Source organism: Cyprinus carpio, chromosome A6 (assembly GCF_018340385.1).
Source record: "Cyprinus carpio isolate SPL01 chromosome A6, ASM1834038v1, whole genome shotgun sequence".
Classification (NCBI taxonomy): domain Eukaryota; kingdom Metazoa; phylum Chordata; class Actinopteri; order Cypriniformes; family Cyprinidae; genus Cyprinus; species Cyprinus carpio.
Window position 1 is genome coordinate 9,239,010 of NC_056577.1, and position 12,218 is coordinate 9,251,227.

The window sequence follows — 12,218 nt, forward strand, 5'->3', positions numbered from 1 at the left end:
TTGCCTTAAGTTTATCAGAACATGATAGTATAGACTTCTTCATTGTTAGAAAATATTTCTATTTTAAATAAATGTCATTCTTTTTAACGTTCTATTCATCAAATATTCTTGAAAAAGTCCCGTATCACAGTTTCCAAAAAATATTAAACAGCACAACTGTTTTTGACTGACAATAATAAGAAATGCTTCTTGGGCAGCATAGCAGCATATTAGAATGATTCTTAAGGATCATATGACATTAAATCCTGGAATAATGGGTACTGAAAATAACATAAATTACATTTTAAAATATATTAAAACAGAAAACAGTTATTTTAGAATGTAATAATATTTCAAAATATAAAAGTTTTAAGAACCTTTAAAACACACACACACACACACACACACACACACACACACACACACACACACACACACACACACACACACAATGCAGCTTTGTTGAGCATAGAAGCATCTATCTATCTATCTATCTATCTATCTATGTATCTATCCTATTATATCTACTATACTTTAATACAATTCCTTGGGTTCTATTTTCCATAAAGTAGCTTTGGAATACTATGTATGACAAATAATATAATTTAGAATATTGCCTGACTTGACATTGAGTCGTGGTGATCAATCAACGCTCTGTTCCCCAGGAGAAAAGTGCTCCAGTGGATCTAGGACCTGAGGATGAGGAAAGCAGAGGATTGACAGAAGAGACTAAGGCAGTGTATATATTATGTGGCTTAAATAATCTCATATGTAAACATATCTGTGAAGATATACAGTATATGAGCCACATATGAGATACATCTTTTTGGGGGGGATTTTACTAGGTAATTCAAACCACCCTAGTAACAGAAGGAATACCCAGACATACTTTATAACCACTACATGACTTTCAGAGAGATACATAATACATAAACCTACAGGCACACTTCCACACACACTTGAAGAAACGTTCCGCTCAGCAAACTGCTACTTCAGAGAGTGCTGAGTAATAGCATCAGAGGAAAGCCCTTAACTCTGTACACAAATCATGAGGTGTAAAGATAAAAAAAAACAGTTATATGATGTCTAAAGCACAATTTAGGGCAATTAAAATTACCAAAAGCAACACACACACATACACATAGTACCGATGATGCAGCTGCTGGTGGTATGATTGCCAGTGATTCTCTGCGACTGAGTGTGTCCTCTTCCTCCTCTGGCTCTTCAGCCTCCAGCTCTGGTTTACAAACATATCCACAATTCCTGTGCAACACACGCCGCAGCCCCTCAAACAGGATCACACTTGCAGTGCAACCCATTGCAAATGGTCCCAGAAACATACGCACACTCCTGTGAGCCGATCAGATGTGACCTCTTCAGCTTGCTTTCCCAAGTCTGCTAAAAGACACGTGTCCGAAGCTCAGTCGGAACTAACCCAGCTCTCAGATATCCAGCCCCAGCACAAATCTCTTTATCCTGAGACACATCACTCCATCATCCGCCCTGAACAAGGATCAGAGCGGAATGGAAATGAGGAAGCTTCCTCCTCAAAGGATGACAGCAGACTGACTTCATCCATTCAAATGAGGGAGAATCAAAGTTTCCTGCTTCCGATAAGTGTGTTTTTATATAAAATCGCTCTGTTCCTCAGGAGAAAAGTGCTCCAGTGGATCTAGGACCTGAGGGAGAGGAAAGCAGAGGATTGATGGAAGAGTGATGAGCTGCTTCTGGAATCAGTGCTGGGCGTTGACTTCTCCGCTGCCTAGAGATGCTGATCTATTTCTCTCTCTCTTTATCTCTGTATCTCACTCCCGTGCCATGCTCACTCTGTGCTTCCTCTACATCACCCCCCCCATCTCATTCTCCTTTTAGTCTCCTTTTGTTTCCTGACCCATATCTAGCAACACAGCATCACTTGAGCATTCATTCATGCGCTAACTATAGCACACACACACAAACATTAATGCATACAGTAAGAGCATCCTTTCATTTATTTAATATGTCAGGAAAAATTGCTAAAACTACTTTACACTAGAAATCTACTAATATTTTGTTAAAGATAGATATCAATAACAATTAATTTAACATTTTATTTGTCTGATAATTGACATACAGACATACAGACATTTTTATTATATACTTTTATTATTTGAATTATATTAAATTATTTCTTATTTTATTTATAACTATTTATTATCTTTCAGCTTATTATTTCATTGCTTTAATTCTTTTAAATTTCTAATTATTTTATTTCTGCTTTTTTGCACACTAATAAACTAAATAATCACAACATGCATTGAATATAATTACTAAAATAATTTTACCATTGGCACAATGAACAAACTGTAATGTAGGGCTGCAACAACTAATATTGATAATAATGGATTATGAAAATAATCAGCAATGCATGTGATTATCAATTAATTGTGATTAATCTGTGAGAAATTATCTGCCAGTCAAGTCACTTTACAGTAGTGCAAAAAGCTTTTTTTTTTTTTTTTTGGGACAAAACACATCTGAAAAATACAGTAGGACAAAATGCATTTTGCATAAAACTTAACGTTTTGCCTAATTTGATCCATTAAACTTCTCAGACTGAAGGAGCGATGGCAAACAAATGGAGCACAAAAATTCCTACTTAAATATACATTTTGCTGCATTACATACAGTATGCATCTTATTGGACATTAAATGTATGTTTTAAATTCTACAAATAACAAAAGTAATTGTATTTATGAAAGCATTAACAGTAAATCTACTACTGTAACATAATATAAATGTAATTATGTTTACACAAGTGAATATATGTGTTTAGTCTGTGCAGTGGGCCATTTTTTTAGTATTTAGGTTTATATTTTATTTAGAAATAAGAATATGAGTAAAATTGGTCAAACTGGTTATAAGGCTATCAAACTATCAAACACACATTAAGACCATAACTAAAGACTTCAAAAGCTAAAAGTCCAGAAAAGCCCCTTCTGTCAGTATGTGTTAATATTTTAATGGCCACTGACACAGTCACCTACTTTAGAGTAAATGACTCAGACATATCAGGGATGACATGCTGCAAGGACCTGAAGAATGGGGGTGACGTGTGTGGCCAAATATGAGCGTATCTGTCTCAATGTATCTCACACATGACATCAAAGTACATTATGTTTGTCAAGCATATCTAACTGTAAATGTAAGCATATGCAGCAATAGGCCTATGCCTTTAAATATTAATAAACTGTATATCTGTCAGGATCATGGACTGTCTGTGTCATGTTTTGCCCCTGTTTCTGTTCCCTTATTTGGTCATGTTCCTGTCCTCGTTTTGTAAATTATTTTGATTATGTTCGATTGATGTCACCTGTGTTCCCCTGATTGCCCTGTGTTTATAAGTACTAGTCTGTTCAGTTTGTCTCGGTTGGGTCTACCAGTGATATACGTGGGTCAACCTCCTGTTCCCTGTGTTGAATTTACCCTCTGTGTTGGAAACTATTAAAGTCTTTTTCGTTTATCCACAACTCCGTGTTCCTTCCGGCAGTGTAAAGTGACAGAAGACCTGACCAAATACAGTTACCTTCATGTTTTCCCCTCCGTTTGTTTTCTTTTTTTTCTCTCAGTCTTTTTGTTTCCATAGTGTTTCCTGTTGTGTCTATAGATCCCTTCCTTCAGCCCAAATTCTTCCTCCTCCTGCTGGAGCAGGGGGAGCGCTCTCTTGAGGACCATACAAGACTGTTCCGGATGTTAGCTAGCACCACCAGCTACCCAGACGACGCGCTCTACTCATTCTATGACTCAAGCTTGAACATCGCACCGTCGTCCGAGGATGGTCCGCAAGAGGATTTCATTGCCTTTGTGTAGTGGACTCTGGTGAGAAATGGATCGCCATCCTGCCCCGTGGATGATCTTGTCAGATCCACTCCAGACCCAGTGCCCAGCCCACCATCTACCTGCGGTGCTTAGCATCAGTCCGTGCCCACCTCTAATGTAGACCCAGAGCCCACAACGACCGATAAGCCATCACCAGAAAGTACAACAGAGCTGAGGATCACTGCGGAGCCAGAGGCCATGATGTCAGTCCTGGTTCTACAGAGCCCGCCATGAGGGAGAGAATCGCGGACGGTGTGAGTGCAGAGAGAAGCTCCACCCCCTGCACCGAGGCTTAGGGTGAGCTGAGTATGGTGCAGCAAAAGAACCAAACCGAAGAGGAGAGGGTTCCAGTCCAGAGTGCCCTCCAGTGCCTGCTCCTCGAAAGCACCCTTCAGAGCACCATTCTGTTCCCTTGTTCAGGCTAGAGGGGGCTCCCAATCCAGAATTTAGCCCTAAATGCCCAGAGGCTCACAAATGCCAGCCCTCCCACCCACTCCTGCCTCCTTCACCGCTATCGTCTGGCAGCCCCTCTGCTCACCCTCAGCCCACCATCATAATGGTGCAAGCTCCACAGGTCTGCCATCCTCCAGTGTCGCCATGGCTGGAGAATCCCTCACCCCAGCCTCCGAGACCCGAACACCACCTCGGAGCGTAGACCCAAGTGGCTCCACCTCGGCTCCTAGCTCCCTCGCCCCCACTATCACCCATCGATCCACTAGCTCCACCGGGCTCCCTCGTCCCTATGGCTCCACCATGTTTCTGGCATCAACCATCCTGCGCCTCGGGACTCCACTCCTCCAGCTGCGTCTCGTCCCTTCGTCCCTCCGGCTCTGTCAGGCTCCTTCATCCCTTTGGCTCTTCCTCAGTCCTCAGTCGCTTCAGCTCCGCCGTGGATCTCTGGATCTCCACCTCCACCTTGGTCACCAGAGCCCTCTTTCAATTATCCATGGCTCCGTGTTCCTTCCGGAAGAGTAGCGTGACAATATCTTGTATGTTGTGTAATTGCTCGTCTGTGTTAAGACTGACTTAACCCTGCTCTCAATCACCAGACATTAGTTTGGCATTACATTTAGAGCAGATTTATCAAAGCTTGCAGCTCACACCTCAGTGGTGGTACAGTGACATGATCACTGATTGTTGCTGGTCAAGTGCCTCCACCAATCAGATGTCTTGTTTTTTTGTTTTTTTTTTATATTACTACACAACTTCACAAATTCAAATATTAGCCATAGAAACACCCCTTGATGTCATCACATGTACTACTCCCTGCTGTGAGTTGGTTTGAGTTATGTATTTGGAATCTTCAGTTACACTTAAAATGACTGACTTATACTGCATTCGAGAAAAACAAAACAAAAATAAAAACAAAGTCAGGTTCAGTAGAACGAGTTATACCAAAGACTACACATTTTTACACAATATGATTCCAAGGCCAGTTAAGTGGATGTAAAAATAAAATAAAATAACAAAATACTACTTTTTGGGACCACTGTAAATTAGCCACACTCAAAAAAGTCCTCCTTTAAGAAACATCAAATACAAACTGCTTTTGAGAACATAAAGATGACTTTCTGACTTGCAATGTGGGGTTAACATTCTTTACAAGGGCCTCTTTTGACCAAAGAGAACACTAAGCCTAATGAACACAAAGAAAAGGACATTTTCAGTACAGACACATCACTGCTCAGCTTCAAACGCTCTATCCTGCTCACACACACACACACACACACACACACACACACACATTCATGACAGCATTGAGACAAAGAGAAGATCAAAAGCATGCACACTTTGATAACTTTTTGCCTTTCAGTCTCTCACACAAAACAAAAGGAGATTAATTTTTTAAATATTCATTAAGATTGTGATTCATTCAAATAAAATCAACGCTCTACACACCTTTTTTTATTTAGGGAGAAAAAAATATATATTTAAGTTGCTTTAAAAAAAATTTTTAGTACGCAATTCATAAACGAACGCAAGTGTGCAGTGGTCATGCACTCACATACAGTACTTGTGTTAAATGGATAGTTTACCCAAAAAATTTTATTCTGCCATCATTTACTCACCCTCAAGTTGTTCCAAACCTGTATGAGTTTCTTTCTCCTGTTGGACACAAAAGAAGATATTCTGAAGAATGTTGGTAACCAAGTGGTTGCTGGAAGCCATTGACTCCCATAGTATTTTATTTTATTATTTTATTATTATTATTATTGGCTACCAGCAACTGTTTGGTTGCCAAAATTTGGTATCCAGGTTTGGAAAACAAGTAAATGATGACAAAATTTTAATTTGAGTGAACTATCCCTTTAAGTGTATTTCTGACTTTAAAGGGATGGTCCACCCCAAACTCTTTGTTGTTCAAAAGGGCACAAAGAAAGATTTTTACAAAAATAATCCATCTATGTGTGTCCAAGTGAATGGGTGTACAAATGTTGATGTTCTAAAAAGAATGTGATAAACAATAGGTGTGTGTAAATAATAAGAATAAGAATAAGAATATTTCTTACTTGTTTAACTATAAACCGGACAACTGTCATACTCATGTTTATGAAAGGGTCGAGTTCACGACTGAGGTAAATGTAAGTGAATTGGGAATCACAACCTAAGTGTGTTGTGAATAGTGACACGAGTGAAGCTGAAGCAAGAAGTGTCACAGGAAGTCATATGCATCTGGATATTTTCTTACACAAATGCATTGCTTCACTTCAGATGGCCTTTATTAACCCCCCAGAGCCGTGTGGAGTACTTAATAATGATCGATGGACACACTTTTTTGGCCTTCAAAATCTCTACCCCCATTCACTGCCATTATAAAGCTTGGAAGAGACAGGAATTTTTTTAATTTAACTCATGGGGTAATTTCATTTTTGTGTGAACTATTCCTTTAAGGTTAGATTTGAATAGATGCTAATTTAAATTAATTCTCATTTCTATTTATTACATATCAGACCAAAGAAAAAGTGGCCAAAGAAGACTTATCAAAGAATATAATAATAACAAACAGTACAGTAGGTGGGCTCATCTAACTTGGGCCAGTATGCAACCCCCCAGAACATGCTGGCAACCATCTAGCAATGTCCCGACAACCACTTACAACACCCTATCATTTGTGCCAGCTAGTTGTACATGGTAAAACACTATTAACATTTTATTCACAAAATGTAAACATCCTGTTAATCTAGTTTAACATTCATAAGAGTAATATAATTGCCAGACACACAACTATAATTTAAAAGCTGGCAAAGAGAAACCTCATGAGATGAAAAATGAACAAAAAAATGAAAGTTTGCAGCTTTTTTCAACACGTTTTTACAATATGTTATTAAACTCCATTAATTACAGAGTGAACTGTTCTGCTTTCATGTGAGTCCAGTCTGCTCGTATGAAAGTCTATTTCTAATATTTGTTACTTGGAGCCTGAAGACTCACCTGGCGCCGATGAAGATGGCGGCCTCCGTGACATGCTCTGCAGTTGTTTTTGTGTTTTTGTTAGTTTGTCCTGTCTTTAGTTATATTCTTGCAATTAGGTTCACCAGAGACAAATTACTGGACATTCGGCACCACACATCACCTGATATATTACTGGTTTTCGACTATTCTGATGTTTTGCTGGACACTTTCGTCCGCAGAGCAGCTACGCTGATCACGCGCTTCAAGACGCGCAGACGGGGGAAGAGAGCCGGCGCCTTCGTGAAGCTCAGAAAGCCCGGATTTCGAACGCCGTTGCCTAGCATCCATCTGGCGAACCTCCGCTCTCTACCCAACAAACGGACGAACTCCTTCTGCTCTCCCGGACAAATAAGGATTTTTCACACTCTGCTGCTCTGTGTTTCACGGAAACTTGGCTAAACGATACCATTCTAGACAGCGTGCTCCATCTGCTGTGCTTTCAGCTGTTCATAGACCGCAACACAGAATCAACGGAGACATCGCACGGCGGCGATACATGCTTTTACATCAACGAAAGGTGGTGTACAGATGTAAAAGTGTTAAAGAAGATGTGCTGTTCAGATCTAGAAACACTCTTCATTAACTGCAAGCCGTTCTATTCGCCGCGGGAGTTTCACTCAGCTTTACAGAAACTCACTGATCAGATCACAGAGACAGAGACAGAACAACAACACCCGGACTCTGTTTTAATCATTCTTGGGGACTTTAATAAAGCAAATCTCTCCCGTGAACTGTCAAAATACAGACAGCACATCACATGTCCCACCAGCTAAAATCAGCTAAACCTGTATTAAGGACTGTAAAAAGATGGACTAATGAAGCAGAGCAGGATTTACAAGCTTGTTTTGAACTCACTGATTGGAGTGTCTTTGAAGCTGCTGCCACCGATCTGGACAAGCTCACAGAGACTGTAACCAGGACTCGTTTAACCTACAACAATGACAAACCATGGTTCACAGCAAAACTCAGACAGCTCCGTCAGGCCAAAGAAGATGCTTAAAGGAAGGGGGTCAATATCTTGAATAAACAGGCTAAATACACACTGGAAAAGGAGATCAGAGTGGCAAAGAGGAATTATTCTGAAAAAATAAGGACTCAGTTCACTTCCAGCGACTCAGCATCAGTGTGGAAAAGACAGAAGGAGATGACCAACTACAAGACACCATCCCCCAGCACTGTAGAGAATCAACAACTGGCAAACGATCTAAACGAGTTCTACTGCAGGTTTGAAGGAACACTTCACACCCGCCCTGAACACCTCTCCACACAACCGTTCACACCATTCACACCTCCTGCAACCCCCCTCTCCCCCACACCTGCAATTCAGATCAGCGAGGATGAGGTGCGCCAGGTCTTCCGGAAGCAGAAAAGGAAAAAAGCAACAGTCAAAAAAAAAGACAGTCAAAAGCAACGTCTGTGGTCATGAAGTCATTTGAAAAACTGGTGCTGGCCCACCTGAAGGACATTACTGGACCCTTGCTGGATCCTCTTCAGTTTGCCTACAGAGCAAACAGGTCCATGGACGATGCAGTAAACAATGGACTGCATTATGTTCTGCAACATCTAGACAGACCAGGGACTTATGCAAGGATCCTGTTTGTGGACTTCAGCTCAGCCTTTAACACTATCATTCCAAACCTTCTCCTGCCCAACCTAACTCAGCTCTCTGTGCCTACCTCTGTCTGTCAGTGGATTTACATTTACATTATATTTACATTTATGCATTTAGCAGACGCTTTTATCCAAAGCGACTTACAGTGCATTCAGGCTAACATTTTATTTTATTTTTTTTACCTAACGTGTGTTCCCTGGGAATCGAACCCACAACCTTTTGCGTTGCTAACGCAATGCTCTACCTGAGCCACAGGATCAACAGCTTCCTGACAGACAGGCAGCAGCTAGTGAGGCTGGGAAAATACACATCCAGCACCTGTATGATCAGTACTGGAGCTCTTCAGGGCTGTGTTCTCTCCCCACTGCTCTTCTCCCTGTACACCAGCGACTGCACATCTAAAGACCCCTCTGTCAAGCTCCTGAAGTTTGCAGACGACACAACACTCATCGGCCTCATTCAGGACAGTGACGAGTCTGCTTACAGACAGGAGGTTAAAGAGCTGGCTGTCTGGTGCAGTCTCAACAATCTGGAGCACAACACGCTCAAAACAGTGGAGATGATCGTGGACTTCAGGAGAAACCCCCCTGCACTCCCCTCACTCACCATCATGGACAGCACTGTGACTGCAGTGGAGTCATTCAGGTTCCTGAGCACCACCATCTCTCAGGACCTGAAGTGGGACATTCACATTGACTCCATTGTGAAAAAGGCCCAGCAGAGGTTGTACTTCCTTCGCCAGCTGAGGAAGTTCAACCTGCCACAGGAGCTGCTGAAACAGTTCTACTCCACCATCATTGAATCCATCCTCTGCACTTCAGTAACTGTCTGGTTCAGCTCAGCTACCAAATCTGACCTCAGAAGACTACAGAGGGTAGCCCAGACTGCTGAGCGAATCATTTGTACAACCCTCCCTTCTCTTCAAGAACTGTACTCATCCAAAGTGATAAAAAGGGCTGGCAAAATCACTCTGGACCCCTCACATCCAGCACACTCCCTCTTTGAACTGTTGCCATCTGGTCGACGCTACAGGGCCCTGAGCACCAGAACGGCCAGACACAGGAACAGTTTCTTCCCCCAGGAAATCCATCTCATGAACAGTTGACAATGACTGTGGAACACACAACACTATTTATACACTCATACACTTATTTATCTAACACACATACTTAGTCTACACTTCAATTTGTACATAATATACATGTACATACAAAACTGTCTATTGTAATATACCTGCACATACAAATGTCAATTTATATATTCTTATTCCTTATTTACTTGTTCTATTTTTTTTTCTGTGTTTTTAGTTCTGTCACTGTCATTCTGTTGCACTGCGGAGCTTCTGTCATGAAAACAAATTCCTCGTATGTGTAAACATACCTGGCAATAAAGCTCATTCTGATTCTGAAGTTTTTTTTTTACTTCATTTTTGCTCCTTGAGGGCAAATTTTGTGCATATTGTTTTGGTTTGCTTTTGGATTTCATTTCTGAGCTGGACCGGGTCTTAGAGTTACTGACGTCAGAGGCCTAGTGGTCCAGGTGACTCAGAGCAAAACTATGATGCAATGTGTGTGGTTGCCAGATAATATTGTAGTGCTCAGCACTGGACATTATTATGAGGCTGAAAACTCACTCTTTTTAACACACACACACACACACACACACACACACACACACACACACACACACACACACAAGTATGCTGTGGAACATCAGCACACTATTAGCTCAGATCAATACTTTTCAGACAGTGAATATTTAGAAAACATCATATGTGCCATGATTGGGATTTTCTGCCATCTACAGGCACAACATAAACTGCTTGAATAAAATATGCTGCTTTGTATTGTTATACCAGCAGATAAATTGTTTCTATATCACAAAGTTAAAATACTTTCATATCCCAGCTTAATATGCTTAAAACTGTAAGTACTGTAAGCCATTTGCAGGCTGATTTTCCAAAAAGGTAGAATACTCTGTGGCAATATAATAACAAATATTCTTGGTTTCAGTCAAAGCATCTTGATTGATAGAAAACAGTATTATGGAGGAGGAGTTAGTCTACTAGTAGAAATATGAATTACATAAATCTTAATGCCATAGAGTGCTGCAGAGATTACATATTTTTGCAGGCTAACCCGGAAGTCAGCATCAGCCAGGTTCCCTCGACTAAAACCCAATAAGGTTTTTCCAATGGCTTTTGGATCATTGCAGAAAATAAGCTCTATGGCCAATAAAAGTTTATAATTATTACATGGTTTGTTCATCATGATAATATTCATGAATGAACACTAGCTTTATGGATTTTGAAGCCTAAACACAATCATCAAATATAAAAAGCTATAGGCTATAAACAAACTTCACCACGATCACATGACTTCAACATCACCACCATTAAGCTTCAGAGTAAAGACTGAACTCTTTCAGTCTTTATTTAAGAATATTTTCCCATAAATGTTTGAGAGAATAGTTTGCTTTAAAAAAGTGTGATTATAAACACAACAAGGCTGTGAAGGTGAACTTGTGAGTAGATGAGTATACCTGTTCAGTGTGATGACATTTATGACCTTTTTCAAGACAAATAAAAGCTTTAAAATAAATCACAAGAAAGTATTTTATATTGTAGAATAAAACATGGAAATGAGCTTGTGTTAACCACAGAATTTAGGCATTTAACCAAAAACCCATTAAAAAAACACACTGACTGGAATGGAATGATGTATGATGGAAGTGCTAAAATGCTAACTTGTGTCAGGGTTTTGGCCTCCAAAAGTACATCATCCCTGCTGAACACTATATGTAAGATTTAGGAATTGAAGTCCTACCTTTCAGTTACAAGATGCAATAAGCTTTTTGAGGGTGTTTATGAAAATGTTCATGCATTAGCTGGATCATTCTTAAAATATTAAGCACAGTTTGAGCAAAAAGCAGCATATATGTATATGTTTTTGCTGATTTTAAATGTTATTTAAAGCAACACTATGTAAATTTTGGCGCTCTAGCGGTTAATAAACAGAACTGCATGCATCCCGCGGAAGTACATTCTAAACAGAGCTACTTCTCCAAGTTTATGTTTATGGCGATTCACGCAGGTATGTGTTACTCCGCAGTGGTGATGACCCGAACAGGCTACAATAGTCCAAAAATAATCACTTATTATAAATCTACCGTAGTGATTTGGGATAAGACAAAAAGGCGGTTTGGTAAATTAATTTATGATGTACTCACTCATTATAAACATTTTGCAAATTCTGAACACAGAAAAAGTTACATAGTGTTGCTTTAAAAGCAAATTTGCAAATTCTAGCATTAATGA

General features: G+C 40.1%; 1 protein-coding gene across 11 annotated transcripts in view; it reads right to left on the bottom strand.

Annotated features, from left to right (window-relative positions):
- LOC109086685 (dedicator of cytokinesis protein 9-like) overlaps positions 1 to 12,218 on the bottom strand; it is an 89,278-nt gene that overhangs the window by 60,812 nt on the left and 16,248 nt on the right. For 7 of the 11 annotated variants that reach the window (XM_042757910.1, XM_042757911.1, XM_042757908.1 and 4 more), the window contains exon 1: positions 1,128 to 1,911. The exons of 3 other annotated variants lie outside the window; for them this stretch is intronic. In XM_042757910.1, the coding sequence (XP_042613844.1) occupies positions 1,128 to 1,319 (192 nt within the window). In that variant the 5' untranslated portion in view covers positions 1,320 to 1,911. Of the gene's footprint in view, positions 1 to 1,127; positions 1,922 to 12,218 lie in introns of those variants that run through there. One more of the 11 variants, XR_006160222.1, reaches the window with a different exon arrangement.